General features: G+C 37.2%; 1 protein-coding gene across 1 annotated transcript; it reads left to right on the top strand.

Annotated features, from left to right (window-relative positions):
- Positions 1-411: 411 nt before the first annotated feature.
- LOC127420870 (protein starmaker-like) lies at positions 412-16,236 on the top strand. The gene is made up of 23 exons (XM_051663456.1): positions 412-489; positions 1,201-1,262; positions 1,583-1,600; positions 2,167-2,199; positions 2,359-2,409; positions 4,243-4,281; positions 4,450-4,485; positions 6,110-6,154; positions 8,959-9,063; positions 9,146-9,184; positions 9,274-9,318; positions 9,816-9,854; positions 9,961-10,029; positions 10,299-10,361; positions 12,404-13,306; positions 13,967-14,008; positions 14,099-14,155; positions 14,265-14,312; positions 14,415-14,465; positions 14,659-14,715; positions 14,932-14,979; positions 15,110-15,181; positions 15,426-16,236. Exons 1-22 carry the CDS (start codon positions 479-481, stop codon positions 15,148-15,150), a joined length of 1,902 nt encoding a protein of 633 aa, XP_051519416.1. The 5' UTR covers positions 412-478; the 3' UTR covers positions 15,151-15,181; positions 15,426-16,236.
- The last annotated feature ends 1,208 nt before the right edge of the window (positions 16,237-17,444 follow it).

Here is a 17,444-nt window from a genome sequence, read left to right as displayed (position 1 = left end):
TATACGCCTATTTACCGTGATCAATGTTTACTGTGCAGGACAGATTGTTCTGTCCTGGAGATCTGAAAGAAAGAAATAAACAACCCCCAACACAAACACCATTAACATTTCCTGCCCAGCAACCCTTTGTAACCTGCCAAAGTAGAACACCTTCAGTTGACTAAATCAAATGTCCAACAAAGCCTGAAAACATCTCGAGTGAATCACAAAGGAGGCAGAGAAACCAGGAGTAGGACACAGAAGCTCTTGTATTTACAAAGGCTGTTTGAAAACAGAAACAATGGCAGGGCAGCCTGACTTCTTAACCCTGTTCTAATGAGAGGAACTTCAGAAGCTCTCATGTAATGCCTCTGTCTTTAGCTCCGCCCCTCAGAGGCCAGGAACCACAGAGGGTATAAAAGATCTGAGAACAGCTCCATTACGGCTTCAGACCTGCATCACCTGAGTGAATCTTGTACTGCATTTCACTCTTATTGCAATGCTGTCCCGGTGAGTACGAACTCGTTTACTTTCATTAACCTGACTTAGTTTCTGTTTCTCGACAGAAGCGTTGCTATATGGCACATTATTTGATGTAGTTCACCCTGTGCATTGATTTCAAACTTTTTTTTTTTTATTGTTGTTATTTAATTTTATGACATATATATTTTCAGAAACTTTATAAGGTAAAAAAGTTATTATTTTATTAATTAATTATATGTATTGAGTCTTACTGATGTTAAATTGTACAATGTTGATGATGTTCAAAACAATTAAGCTTCCTGTAATGGTCCAAGGGGAATGTAAGGGGAATAAGGGTGTAACAATAAATATATACAATTTTACATTTACATTTACCAACAGAACATTGCATTCAAAACACAATACTCAGGCATTAGAATTGAGTTCTGAATTTTAATGTATTTGGAAGTTTTTGTCTTACTCTACTAGATTTATTAGAACTTTAAAATGATGTTACTAAATGAAGTTGATATATTATCATTGTTATTTTTTATTTTATATATGAATACAATGTAATATTATGCAGTATATATATTATACTGTATATTATAAAGTATATTATTATTTATATATATATAGAAATGTAATTAAATGAAAACTGCATTTACCCTCTTTTCTATTACTTATATATATAATTTATTTATTTTTAATTTTTGAATATTCATTCAAACAATTTTGCTCTTTTGTTCTCTTATATAGGACGCTGGTTGTTCCGTTGGTCTTTGCATTAGTGAGTGTCTCCATCTCTGCACCAATCAATGGTAAGGAATCATTACCTATATTTCTCAAGCTTACAGTATTTTATATATCTGTCCCATTGGAGTTTCCATATATGCCACATGCATAAAGTTCCAGAAAAGCCCTAAATCTGAAAGTGATTATTTGTGATGTGCAACTTTTTGTAACGTGAAGCACTTGCTGCCTCCCCATAATGAACCTGTAATCAGAGCTCCTCATAGAGCACAAAAGAGTTTTGTTCACCTGTGCAGGTAGAACTGGGCCTCTATAGGAGACTAACTCTTATAGCTGAATGCATTAAGATGACTAACTTCTTTACTGTCTCTTGGGTGTTTTGATACAGATGGAACAGATAATGATGGTAAGAACATTTAGTGATTTCTCATACGAATTGTTGTTTTTAATTATTATGAAAACTATTACTGAAAACTTAATTATGCATGAGTTGTGTAAGAACAATGAATTGCGTAGCTATACTACAATTATTTCTCCAAGTTAACAATGAGATAAAAAGGAGACTTTTGCTAAAAGTGTTTCTCAGACTTTTGTCTCAGATGCACTCATATTTGCCAAGACACCAAAGTCTTCAATCAAAAGTCAGAAATCTCATTTTTAACACAAAAACTTCATATCAAATTCTCCAAAGACCAAATGATTTGAGCTATGCTATCCACGTTCATTTTATAGCTCTATACTCTTGAATGAGTCTATTTTGATGTCTCCTAAGAAATTTATGAAAGACATCTGAGACAAATTACAGTAATACTTAAAAAAATAACTGAGGACTTCATTAATTCTTCTGAGCTATGAAAGAGCAACATCTGAGCATTAACATGATTAGTTACAAGAGCAAAAACTATATTTGATGCTATATGAATATGGTCTAGTTCAAATTGCTGAATGTGTTTCATTGTATTTTATCTCCAGAAGCGGCTGCAGCTCTGTTAGGAATCTTCAATGGTAGGTCACAATGAATTTGATCTACTCTATTGCATAGATCTATGATGATTCTTGCCATGCACTGCATAGATTTTCCCAGTTCATCAAAAAAACACATTTCTCTCTCTCTCTCTCTCTCTCTCTCTCTCTCTCTCTCTCTCTCTCTCTCTCTTATTTTAGTTCAGATTAATGGAGCTCTTCCAACTCAAAGCCCTGTGAATGGAGACTCAGGTTGGTCTGGCTGATATAGAGTAAATCAAAACTCACTTTAAAAACAAGTTAAACTGCAGAGAAGTTTAATGCAGATTGGTAGTTGAACATCAAGAAAGACTGTTTATATAGGCCTACATATAAATAGATAAATTTGTACAGCCAGACAGACGGAGAGATGAGAGGTAGATAGACAGATAGACAGACAGACAGATGGATAGATAGATAGATAGATAGATAGATAGATAGATAGACACAGAGATGAGAGAGACAGACAGACAGACAGACAGACAGACAGATAGATAGATAGATAGACAGACAGACAGACAGAGGGATAGATGAGAGGTAGACAGACAGCTAGATAGACAGACAGACAGACAGACACAGAGATGAGAGAGACAGACAGACAGACAGACAGACAGACAGATAGACAGACAGACAGACAGACAGACAGATGGAGAGATGAGAGGTAGATAGACAGCTAGATTGACAGACAGACAGATAGATAGATAGATTGACAGACAGACAGACAGACAGACAGACAGACACAGAGATGAGAGAGACAGACAGACAGACAGACAGACAGACAGACAGACAGATAGATAGATAGACAGACAGACAGACAGACGGACAGACAGACAGACAGACAGACAGACAGATGGAGAGATGAGAGATAGATAGACAGACAGACAGACAGACACAGAGATGAGAGACAGACAGACAGATAGGATAGACAGACAGACAGACACAGAGATGAGAGATAGACAGACAGATAGATAGATAGACAGACAGACAAACAGACAGAGAGATGAGAGATAGACATACAGACAGACAGACAGATAGACAGATAGATAGATAGATAGATAGATAGATAGATAGATAGATCGATAGATAGATAGACAGACAGACGGGCAGACAGACAGACACAGAGATGAGAGAGACAGACAGACAGACAGACAGACAGACAGATAGATAGATAGATAGATAGACAGACAGACAGACAGACGGACGGACAGACAGACAGATGGAGAGATGAGAGGTAGATAGACAGCTAGATTGACAGACAGACAGACAGATAGATAGATAGACAGACAGACAGACAGACAGACACAGAGATGAGAGACAGACAGACAGACACAGAGATGAGAGACAGACAGACAGACAGAGATGAGAGATAGACAGACAGATAGGATAGACAGACAGACACAGAGATGAGAGATAGACAGACAGATAGATAGATAGACAGACAGACAAACAGACAGAGAGATGAGAGACATACAGACAGACAGACAGACAGACAGACAGATAGATAGATAGATAGATAGATAGATAGATAGATAGATAGATAGATAGATAGATAGATAGATACAGACAGACAGATAGATAGATAGATAGATAAATAGATAGACAGACAGACAGACAGACACAGAGATGATAGATAGATAGATAGATAGATAGATAGATAGATAGATAGACAGACAGACAGACAGACGGAGAGATGAGAGATAGATAGACAGACAGACAGACAGACAGATAGATACATAGACAGACAGACAGACACAGAGATGAGAGACAGACAGACAGATAGGATAGACAGACAGACAGACACAGAGATGAGAGATAGACAGACAGATAGATAGATAGACAGACAGACAAACAGACAGAGAGATGAGAAATAGACATACAGACAGACAGACAGATAGATAGATAGATAGATAGATAGATAGACAGATAGACACAGACTGACAGACAGAAAGACAGACAGACAGGACAGATCCTGATTTTCAAATGACCATGAAAGTAACTTTGTCCTGTTTTTTTATTTTTATTTATTTATTTATTTATTTTTATCAGGAACAATAGATGGGACAGACTCATCAGAGAAACAAGGAGGTAAGAAGTTATAGATTTTTTTTACACCCAGTTACACCCAGAGTTTTCCACGGAATCAACAGTATTCAAAAACAAAATTCCCCTCCGATAATGAGCAGGAAGTGACTTTGACACTCACCACAGGGTCCTCAAGATTAATTGATTAATCATTCCTCACCTTCATTTCAGGTCCAAGTGACTCCTCTGACACTACAGAAAAACCCGGTAAGACCTGTGAAGACAATCACAAACAAAGACTTGAGAGAAGAATTTATCACCCAATGACAAAAGCACAAAGTCTGGTTTTCTAGAGTTTCACAAGTGCAAACAAAAAGCATTCATATTTAGATAATGCATTCCTCTGGATTCAAGAGCACCTGAATAAGCTCGCATAATACTCATGACTTAAAGTTTAACTAACACCACTCAACCAGAAGAAAAGGTATTGGACAACAAACAGCAAAGAGCTTGACATTAATTCATAATGGTCAACAGGGTGAAAACACTAAACTCAAACCAAAAATAAATAAATAAATATTTGTGTTCAGATCACAGTACATGTTTCCTGAACACACTCACACACACACACTAAAAAAATTTGCATTTATGACTTACACCTTGAGTCACATGGGACCTAGGGAAATGTACATTTCTAGCCAATAACCAGGTATAAAATATCAGGTTATCAAATACATTACAGGTGTGGTCTTTATATATATATATATATATATATATATATATATATATATATATATATATATATATATATATATATACACACACACACACACTACCGGTCAAAAGTTTTGAAACACTTACTCATTCTTTTTTATAATTTATTTTCACATTTTAGAATAATAGTAAAGTCATCAAAACTATGGAATAACATAAATGGAACTATGGGAATTATGTTGTGACTAAACAAAATCCAAAATAAATCAAAACTGTGTTATATTTTAGCATCTTCAAAGTAGTCACCCTTTACCTAGAATTTGCAGAAATGTACTCTTGATATTTTCTCAACCAACTTCTTGAGGTATCACCCTGGGATGCTTTTTAAACAGTATTGAAGGAGTTCCCATCTATGTTGGGCACTTATTGGCTGCTTTTCTTTATTGTTTGGTCCAAGTCATCCATTTCAAAAACTTTTTTATTATTATTAAATTTTAAATTTATAATGAAATAAATTAATATGGTGGCACAATTATATTTTTGTCTACAAAACTACTTTCAAACATTTAAGCATATGCCTTCAGATCAAAAGATTTTTAAGATCGTGAGAAACATTTCAGTCAAGTGTTTCAAAACTTTTGACCAGTAGTGTATATATATTCATTTAAGATGAACTGCTTCCAGGAATCAGTTGAAAATTCAATCCATTCAATTCAGTGAAGCTAAAATAATACCTACAATTCTCTGTTAACCCATTAGCTGTCATTTTAAGGAATGGACACCAGTTTCTATAGAAAATATTGAAATAGAGGAGATGTCATTCCAATTTGTTCAAACCACCGTTTTGTCAAGTTTACTCAGATAGCTTTAATTGTGTTCAATAAACCATGAAACACTAGTTTTTAAATAATATATGATTATATATAACGTGATATATGCAGTCAAGAACCTGACATGAAGTATCTACACTGAAAATATTACTCACTAATCTGCTTTTTAGACTGCCTTATAATTTTCCATCCAATTATTTTGTCGATGGTGCCCCCGACACATCCTCAGACACAAACAGTAAGAATCGTACAGCTTGTCTCATGGCCTTCAACTTTAATTATTTTTCATGTGTGAGATATATTTCAGTGAATTTATTGCCCAAACTAACCATCCCGACTCATTTTAGGTGACACAAGCATGGATGAAGCTACAAGTGGCCCAGATTCCATAGGTATGACCAATATTCACAAAGCACAAAAAACCCTGTACACTTTCAAGTTTTCCTAAACACACTTTTTTTGTTAACAAAGTTTTTTGTTAAACTTAGGAAAAAAACATCACTCACTTCCTTGAAAAACATGTTTAGAACACAATGGGTCTACTTTTCTTTAGCTAAAATCGGTCCGTGCTTACAGAAATTTGAAACACTGCCCCCAGTGGCCAAAGCTCCATTTTCCGGATGCAGTGTCCACAGAGGGGCGCCAAAAACGAGTTGTGAAGCAAGTTGTTTTCAGCTGTACAGGATGTAAAACTGTAAAGAGGAATGCATATTTTATAAACTGAACCCCCTAACCCATACACCAAACCTAAACTTAACCATCAGTGGAGTAAAAATGTTATGTTATGTAAAAGCGCAACCTCTGAATCACGCTCAACACTAATTACGTGAACATGATTACTTCCGGGTTTCAATGTGGGAGTCGAACTCAGGTCTCCCACGCTGCTGCCCAGCATGCTTCCAGTCACTCACAAGGGAAAGTCAACACTCTTGAGCTGATGCAAATATGTCTGAAATAAGATGGCGCTTGTTGGTGAGTCGGTATAATGTGTCCGCTCCTAGAGTACCGGAACTCTGAAACAACATGCCAACTTCCCATGGGATCATGTTTCCATATATGTTTTCCCTTACAAAAACATACCATGATATTCTCTGAAGTACCTTACAGTGCCATTTATATACCATGGTATAACAATATGGAAATCAAAAAGTTATCTGATATTACCTTTACTGAACCATTACTGCCCCAGTACATTCCTGTAAGGGTCATGTGATAAAAATACACGTAAAAGTCACGATGTTAATGTTAATTCACATCATATCAAAGCATAAAAAGTTTCTCATTCAGATATACAGTGCATCCGGAAAGTATTCACAGCGCTTCACTTTTTCCACATTTTATGTTATGTTACAGCCTTATTCCAAAATGGATTAAATTCATTATTTTCCTCAAAATTCTACAAACAATACCCAATACCCCATAATGACAACGTGAAAGAAGTTTGTTTGAAATCTTTGCAAATTTATTAAAAATAAAAAACGATAAAAATCACATGTACATAAGTATTCACAGCCTTTGATATGACACTCAAAATTGAGCTCAGGTGCATCCTGTTTCCACTGATCATCCTTGAGATGTTTCTACAACTTGATTGGAGTCCACCTGTGGTAAATTCAGTTGATTGGACATGATTTGGAAAGACACACACCTGTCTATATAAGGTCCCACAGTTAACAGTGCGTGTCAGAGCACAAACCAAGCCATGAAGTCCAAGGAATTGTCTGTAGACCACCGAGACAGGATTGTATCGAGGCACAGATCTGGGGAAGGGTACAGAAAAATTTCTGCAGCATTGAAGGTCCCAATGAGCACAGTGGCCTCCATCATCCATAAATGGAAGAAGTTTGGAACCACCAGGACTCTTCCTAGAGCTGGCTGCCTGGCCAAACTGAGCGATCGGGGGAGAAGGGCCTTAGTCAGGGAGGTGACCAAGAAGCTGATGGTCACTCTGACAGAGCTCCAGCATTTCTATGTGGAGAGAGGAGAACCTTCCAGAAGAACAACCATCTCTGCAGCACTCCACCAATCAGGCCTGTATGGTAGAGTGGCCAGACGGAAGCCACTCCTCAGTAAAAGGCACATGACAGCCCGCCTGGAGTTTGCCAAAAGGCACCTGAAGGACTCTCAGACCATAAGAAACAAAATTCTCTGGTCTGATGAAACAAAGTTTGAACTCTTTGGCCTGAATGGCAAGCATCATGTCTGGGTGGAAACCAGGCACCGCTCATCACCTGGCCAATACCATCCCTACAGTGAAGCATGGTGGTGGCAGCATCATGCTGTGGGGATGTTTTTCAGCGGCAGGAACTGGGAGACTAGTCAGGATCGAGGGAAAGATGAATGCAGCAATGTACAGAGACATCCTTGTTGAAAACCTGCTCCAGAGCACTCTGGTCCTCAGACTGGGGCGAAGGTTCATCTTCCAACAGGACAACGACCCTAAGCACACAGCCAAGATAACAAAGGAGTGGCTACGGGACAACTCTGTGAATGTCCTTGAGTGGCCCAGCCAGAGCCCAGACTTGAACCCGATTGAACATCTCTGGAGAGATCTGAAAATGGCTGTGCACTGACGCTCCCCATCCAACCTGATGGAGCTTGAGAGGTCCTGCAAAGAAGAATGGGAGAAACTGCCCAAAAATAGGTGTGCCAAGCTTGTAGCATCATACTCAAAAAGACTTGATGCTGTAATTGGTGCCAAAGGTGCTTCAACAAAGTATTGAGCAAAGGCTGTGAATACTTATGTACATGTGATTTTTATTGTTTTTGTTTTTTATTTAATAAATTTGCAAAGATTTCAAACAAACTTCTTTCACGTTGTCATTATGGGGTATTGTTTGTAGAATTTTGAGGAAAATAATGAATTTAATCCATTTTGGAATAAGGCTGTAACATAACAAAATGTGGAAAAAGTGAAGCGCTGTGAATACTTTCTGGATGCACTGTAAATCTCATTATCCAAATATTACATTTCACTATGGAATAAGGATCAGAACAGACCTGAACTGGCCTGAAGGTTATATTTCTTTCCAAAATGCCATCATTCATCTCTAATATGCTAACTTTGTTATATATGATATGTATCTTATTATTAATATTAATAGTTTTGTCATGTTTATTTGTTGTTCTATTATTCGTTTATTTTTTAAGTTTTATTTTAAGACTTTTCATGCCTTGATTTAAATTTCTTTATCAGATACAACAGATACAGACACGGAGAAAGACACAGATACTGATACAAATACAGATATGGAAACAGATACTGATGCAAATGTATCAAAGGCAAAAACAAGTGATTCAGGTGGGTAAAAGGAAAATATCCATTTCAAAACATACAGAATCATTATTTGCACAAAATAACTAGACGAAATGATCAACTGCAGATGAAAACAATGAGAAACCATCAGCAGAAGACAAAACAGGTGAGAGTTACCACAGAAAGAACATGTGAAAAGATATAAACAGACCAGCGGTGTTAATTTGAAATAAATGTGCCATTTTAATGTTTCAGATGCTGACCATGTTGATACAGACTCAGATGAAAAGGAGTCCTCAGGTAAACAAACAACGCTATAACTGTATCGCCTACTTTACAAGTCCATTAAACACTTAAAAACTGGAAACAGGAAAACGGACCAAAATAATTAATGACTCATCTTGCACTCAGGGGCGTGTCCAAAGTTTTGTTCAATAAAAATGCTCTCTAGAATGAGCATCCCTACCCCTAATACCACCTGCCTTTGACTAGCTATAGCAAGTAGAGAATCATGGTTCACGGTTGAGACATTAGCTACACACTATTGGCTATTTAAATAATAAGGGACGATCCCTCAACATGTCCCGCTCCAACTTACTGTTTCAAGAGGAAATACGTCAACACAAAAGAGAAAATTGTGCTCTTCAAGCCATTACATTGGGTGTGGACAGAATTTATCCTCTTTCTTGTCACTACACATAGTAACTGTTTACTGTGCTTGTCTCGAAGATGACACATGTTGATTAAATACTTTCGAAAACAGCTGTAATGAATTTCTGTTCTTGACTGCTCCACAGACACGGACGAAATCACGGATGCTGATACAGACGACGCAGGTATAGTTATATAAGTTAGTATAAAAAGTTATTAATTTTAGGTGTAATTCCTCATTGAAAGGGGAACAGAGGTTTTAACATACCTTTGTGTCTTTTATCCATTCAGACAGTGACTCTGTTAGTGTCGAAAACAAAGATACAGAAACATCTGATGATGCAAACAAAAGTTCTTCAGGTACTTCTTCATTGCAAACTTATTTAAGTTTGAAAGAAATATTAAATATAATATTAAAAGGAATATAATTATGATTATTAATATTATTTCCTCTGCTAAATGACTTCAGGGAGATGTAGGTCTCAAATCACTTGAGCTTCACTTGAAACATCTAGCAAAGCAAATCTGAATCTTGCTAAATAAATCTTTGGTTTGATTTACTGTGATAATTAGCATGTAGTTAAACACATTTTGTGACTAATAACAGTTCTGAATTTACTTTAATGAAGAGGATAAAGACGATTCAACTGACAAGGACTCTTCTGACACAGACGAGAAGCACGACTCTGCTGGTGAGCTTTAAAAAACACAAAAAGCTACTGGGCAATCAGTGTTTTTATTCATAATATCCCACCGCATAATTTTAGCTTTGAGGTTTCACACTTACAATAATAACAAACACAATGTACTAACTTGATGTGTACAACATTCTGCAGTGTTGAACCAGTTCACCAAATCGTGGTTGGAACATTTTGAATCTCGAGTCAACATTTATCCATTCGTCACTCTGACTTGAAATGAGCCAAGAACCAGGAGTAATTTGATCCTAGAACTAGTGAAGTCTGCTTTTGCTAAGGCTTCTTTGTAAATCGAACTGAACAATCCAGTCGCAATTAGTTCTTGAGTCAACAGTACACTGATCACCTGTCCATTTAAACAAACTTGTAACTTTATATGCCCGCTTAGAATATGGTGTTAACTTAGTAAACAAAGTAGGTTACAGATTGTGGGTTCATAAAGGTGCCATGTTTTTTGGAAACAGTACCATGGTACAAAATATTTTTGGGGTGTGTGCGAGTGTCTATTTACGCCCCGGTGTAAGTAGCATCCCAGATAGCACACATATGTCCCAAAGATGCCTGTTTTAGATCTTTTGATCTGAAAAGCATCATAATCTAATAAAAATCTGCTAAACATCCTAAAAAGATCAGGTTTGACCATTCCATGAACATTACAAATCATAAACGTCTCAAAAACATCTGCTGAATGTCTAATAGACATCTGAGAGCAGACGTCTTATAGACGTATTGCAGATGAACAACGTAAAGTAGACATCTTTCATATCTAAACACACACACACATCTAATAGATGTCTGTGAGATGTATGTGTGCTATCAAGGATATGCCACACAGTGCAGCTATTTGCACCCCAATAGTCTGGTGGAACCACAGAAATATATGACAAACCAAACAATAGGTGTCATTGCAGTGGCGTGAGGAGTAAAGACGGTGTGTGATTGTGTACTGTTGTTCTAGCGACTGCGGATCGAATTTGCGTTTTGCCCCACTCTTTTTCCCATCCGATTTCCTGATTCCACTCTTAATATACTACTTAAAATAATAAATAAAAATGAATATAAATGTTGTCGCTGTGATTTGGTCACTGTGAATGTCGAGTACAGTAATATGTTGTTAATATAGTAACCATGGTTAATTTTGTGGTTACTGTAAATTTACAAATCATACCGTGGTGAAACCATGGTTACTGTAGTAAAACCAAGGTTATTTTTTCTAAGGTAAAGTTAAGGTTGGGTTTATGGGTAGGGGTTAATATAGTGTGTCTGTGGGAATAAACACAATAAACACAATGCTGTGATGCCCATACTTAGTAGGTAAAAATTGTTTCTGACACTATTTGCACCAGGGTGCAATTAGTATCTACCATTATTTGCATCAGGGTTGGGGTGCAAATAATATCTTCCACTATTTGCACTGGGGTGTAAATAGCATACAGTATACCATTATTTGCACCAGGGTGCAAATAGCATCTGCCTTTTATCTATACAAGGTATTTGAACATGTACCATAGTGGTTCCATTTATTCTTTCCCTTACAAAGAATACCATCATAGTACAAAAATAACATGGTAGTACCATACTTTTTTTTTTACCTGTACCATAGTACCATGGTTTATTGGACATTTACCATGGTGGTACCATGGTATTTTTGGTGATGCGATGGTCCTTTTTGGTTATTGTTGATAAATACCATGTACATGAATAGGACCCACTTTAAATAAAGTGTCTTTAACTACTATGTACTTCTCACTAGTATTTGATACAATGTACTTATTATGTACATAGGTGTTGTTGCATTCTACTTACATATGAAGTACCTGCATTCAATTGCATCTGTAGTTACACTGTTAATCATACCCCTAAACCTAACCCTACCCCCAAATCATAAACACTAACCCTAACCCTTAACCCTAATCCTATTCCTAAACCTACTCGTACCTTAACCTCAGTAGCAGCAAATGTGAATCTTGTGATAATATTGCAGAACATCATGTAGTTACACAATTTAATTTGTTTTGTTTTTCACTCAAATTCAGACAAAGACAACACAGATGGGGACACAGACGAAAAGAGTGAAGAGAAACATGGCAAAGAATTCAGCAAAGTCTCAGAGGATGAAGAGCGAGAATCCTCAGAGAAGCCAGACAAAAGCGAATCTGACAGCGATCAAGATACTGATGAGGTCAAAGATTCAGATGACACCAATGACCAGGATTCCAGTGCAAAAGACAAAGACACCGACAGCACTGAGAAAAAAGACATCAACACTAAAGACACTGAGAGTGACGTAGACACTGATGAGAAAGGCAATGATAGCAGCCAAGAAACGGCAGATTCCCCTGGCATCCCAGATGCCAAGGACAGCACCGAGATCAAGGACAGGGACAGCACTGACCGGAAAGACATTGAAGATGATGTTGACAATGAGAAGGACACCAAAGATAAGGAGGAGACCAATGAGAAAGGCAACAGTAGCGACGAGGGAAAAAATAAAGATGACGAGTCCAAACTAGATGAACAAGACAAAGGAGACACCACTTCTAAAGAGGATGCCTCAGCCAGTCAGTCTGATGAAAGTCCACAAGAGGAAATGACAGAAGACAAACAGGAAGATAAGTCTGATGCAGACAACTCCAGAGTGGACTCGGACTCTGACAGCAAGGAGGTCAGCAAAGACAAAGACCAGGATAAAGACCAGGACACAGACTCTGACAGCAAGGAGGACGGCAAAGACAAAGACCAGGATAAAGACCAGGTTGAAAACTCTGACAGCAAGGAGGACACCAAAGACAAAGACCAAGATAAGGACACGAATACAGACTCTGACAGCAAGGAGGACAGCAAAGACAAGGACAAGAGTAGCACAGAATCCACAGACACAGAAACCCCAGATAGTGATAGCAAGACTGACACAGATAGCTCAGAAACAGGAGGGGAAGGTAAAAATTCCTTGCGTAAGCTGATTACTGTGTTTTGGAAAATGGTTGCTAATCCATGCTGGTCATTAGCAGGTCCAAACTGGACATTGGCTGGTATAAGATGGTTATTAGTTGATCTAAGCTGGTCATTAGTTGGTCCAAGCTGGTCATTGATTGGTTCAAGCTGGTCATTGGCTATTCCAAGCTGGTCAACGCTGCTCCATGCTGGTGATTAGTTGGTCCAAACTGGTCATTAGTTGGTCCAAGCTGGTCATTGGATGGTCCAAGCAAGTCATTGGCTACTCTAAATTGGTCATTGGTTGGTTCAAGCTGGTGAATATTTGATCCAAGCTGGTAATTGGTTATTCCAAGCTGGTCATTGGATGTTCCAATCTGGTCATTGACTGGTAAACATTAGTTATAAGCTGGTTGCTCAGCTGGCATGTTCCAAAAACCATCTTAACCACTTTGCTCTAGATGGTCTACCAGCTTACCATGGCTAATTACCAGCTTGGACCAGCTAGAAACCAGCTACCATGTTCCAAAACACAGCCAAAACTAGATTTTCTAGAAGAGTTAAAAAAGATTGTCAACAAGGAACCTCACTCCTCCTTGATCTTTGGGGAAAATATTCACCAAACCGAAACATCTTTTAATCCACTGATGCTTTTATGCCCACAGATACCAATGAAGATAGCATCAGCATGGAAAAAGAGAAGCAAGGTATGTGTATTTTCTAATATGGTCTTCTCTGGAGTTTGTCACTTTTACAGAACGAAGTCTGGATTAAGGTCATTATGAAAATCTCTACAGATTCCCCAGATAGTGAATCAGTGGAAACAAATGATGACTCAGATGCTGATTCCAATGGTAAGACAAGTAAACTCAACGTTTTCTGTTTTGCATCCTGGTGTCTTTTCAGAGTCCTCTTGCATGTTAATGTTCTGTATATTACTGACATATTTTTGCTGTCTTCCAGATGACCATGACAATGATTCCACAGATGCTACTGAGTCAATATCACATGGTTATTATGTCTAATAATAACTCAAAGCTGTAATGTAAGAATGAGTAAAATGAAAACTATATGTTATAAAAGTTTCTTTCTTCTACTTTTTGGCAACTATAGAGGAAAACACAGATGAAAATGCTGATGCAGATAGCCACGATATTTTAGATGGTATGTCTTGAATGTCTAAACCACTTCACTTTACTTTGTTTTTAAGCACTTTTATAATGAAACAAGATAGCACTTTTGTCTCAAAATAGAGGATGGTCAATTCTGATGAGTAAATGGAACAATAAGCTGAATTATGGGACAGCATGATTAAAGGCTTCTAATTTTTGTAAGATTCATGTTTCTCTTTGTTTAGATGATGACGATGACATTGATATCCATGATGATGAAGTCATGGGTGAAGATGATAAGGGTAAGCCCCTCCCACATTTAAAACAACAGACAAACAACCTGCATAGCTGACACCATGAATCATTACAGACAATTCTAGTGGCATAAATGGAATACAGTTGAATTTTGCCAGAAGTTTTTCACATCTCTAACCCAAGTTATGAGCAATAATAATGATGAAGCTTGCCTTCGCAAACACCACTACAAATGTATTTTCTCTTCCTTTTTACTGATGCAGCTTCTAAAATAATTGGTGAACCAGTTCATCTTGGTGACACAACACAAGGTACTGACACTGTAATGTTGAGTTCCACACACAAGCAATCTGTTTGCTTCCTTCTCAGGGGATGGATTGATGAAAAGACTTTCTGATTGTGTTTGTACACATGCTAATGTCTGATCTAAACTCTCCTCAGGATCAGATGATGGCAGCAAAACCCTCATGCCAAGCTCCTAGCGACCAGGACACTACAGAAACAATTTAAATGGTATTATATGATCGCATTATATGAACGCACATCAGCAATCCTTTAGTTCAGGCAGGTCATGTTAGTCAAAGGTCTGGGGGGGTGGGGGGGTGTAGGCATTGCCCCCTTAGATTTCCCTTGTGCCCCCCAGAAACTTCTGATGCCCCCACCCCATTCAAATGGGGATATGACAAAGCATTTATCATTTGATATTTCAAATCTCTTTTTTCTTTCGTTTTTAATGTGGTTTTCTTTCCCATTGCAGAATTTTCATGGAGAGACGTTGAAAGAATCAACTGAGACATTCGCGATAATCAGAGTTTCACATCCCATTAAAACACTCCATTGACTCGCCCCTCTCACCCTCTATCTTTTTCTCTCTCATATGGTGAAGGTTCTCTCTAAAGGATTCTGGGAATGCAGATTAAATTATTTGGCTGTTTGATGTACATTCCATTTGTAACTTTGTCCTAATTATAGATTCTTTTGTTATTGTTTGATATATTAATTTGACCAGTTTTAGAGGGAAATATTACATGATGAACAGTGTGAGTCTGATATTTTGAATCTCATATATTTATGTGTGTTTAGGAGCTCAATATATTTCATTACAAGTGACAGACTAAACCTAGACATTTGTACTAACTGAAGGATTTTTGAGAAAGCTCTCAAGTTCAAAAGATTTATTATGGTGTCCCCTGGGTGTCCTATGTTTTCTATTTCTTTGTCCACATGGTGTCACCATCCTTGACAATGAGACACTTTTTGTTTATCTAAAAGACTGCAGCTGCTACAACGAAAACATTTTACTGACTCTCAGATAAATACCAGCTTGAAGTGTCACAAAAAGAGATGTTTTCTACCCACCCAAAAAATGATTTAAGATTGTACAGACAATTTATGATAGAATCTCTGAAGTCTATATGTCTCAGTGGAAGAATACTAATACACTAGCAATGTAAGAGCACAGATTGTTTTGAAAAAAAAGAAACTGTTAAAAATAATTTTGTATAGATTTAAAGTCATTTTAATATGTACACAGGGAGCAAATCTAATAAAGACTGGGCTGTCAGGAACCAGTGGACCATGGAGTATTTGTGTGTGTGTGTGTGTGTGTGTGTGTGTGTGCGTGTGCGTGCGTGTGCGTGCGTGTGTGTGCGTGTGTGCGTGTGTGTGTGTGTAAACCGGGTTGCGGTGTGAAGCATTTCCCATGTTTCCATTAATCATGGCGTAAATATTTGGAGGGGTTTACTTGCTTGTTTTGATTATTATTTGATTATTATTTGATACTCTACACCCCTGTATGAAACAAACTTGCAATTACGAGATATAAAGTCACAATTGTGATACATTGGCTTAACTGCCAATTACAAGATATAAAGTTGCAATGGTGAGCTATTAAGTCAGAATTACCTTTTTTATAAATATTTTTCCAGGGCGGCATCTAAGCACTATACATAGTGCATGTAAACAAATGTAAGACATTTTTAGAGAAGCATCTGAGATTTCATGCATAAATATAAATATACATTCCTCTGGGCATACACCTTATTCTGGTTGTTTTTGTGTAACTTGAAGACAACCACTGTCTTCCATAACACATACTTAAGAGATAACTAAAATGATAAAGCAATAAAAACATAAAATCAAAAAGTAAAATGATGAATTTTCACTCACTGAAACAATCTAAAGAATAGCTATTGCATACAATAAGAAATGCAATGCAACTGTAATTCAACTGATTTCAAATACTTGTTTGTTTTGAATTATGCTTTATTATTGCAATTACTCTTTAGAAATGAGCAAGTCTACATGATTCCTTAACTGAACAACAAACAGCAAATCAGGTTTTCTTTTTTTGATAGACGAGTCAAAACTTGTTTTTCCACATTAAATCAATATGCCTTCAGTTGACATTAGGGTAATAGATAGTTTTGTGTTGTATATATTGTGATATTAATGTACAGCATTATAAGTGTTTTACTATTGTAATTTTGATCTTCGATCTTCAATTGTTTCAACAAAACAAGTGAAGTTTGCATGGCTGCACTTGCAGTTAACATTATCAGATCGTGTGAATGCCCTTATAAACGGGTCAAATTTCAGGGGTTTTAGTGAAAGAAAATCTTTTCTAAGCTCTGGTGTCTTAATTTTTTTTTTTTTTTTTTCAAGATTTAACCACCAGACTAGATTCCTTGACCCTTACCAAGAGAAAGAGTTAAGTTCCACGTGTGTCTCCAATGGGTCTTTTGGAGCACGACTCGATCTCGCGTTACATCTCGAC

This window comes from Myxocyprinus asiaticus, chromosome 30, assembly GCF_019703515.2.
Source record: "Myxocyprinus asiaticus isolate MX2 ecotype Aquarium Trade chromosome 30, UBuf_Myxa_2, whole genome shotgun sequence".
Taxonomy (NCBI): Eukaryota; Metazoa; Chordata; class Actinopteri; order Cypriniformes; family Catostomidae; genus Myxocyprinus; species Myxocyprinus asiaticus.
The sequence above is the reverse complement of the archived record's forward strand: the minus strand, read 5'-3'. Positions and strand labels throughout refer to the sequence as shown.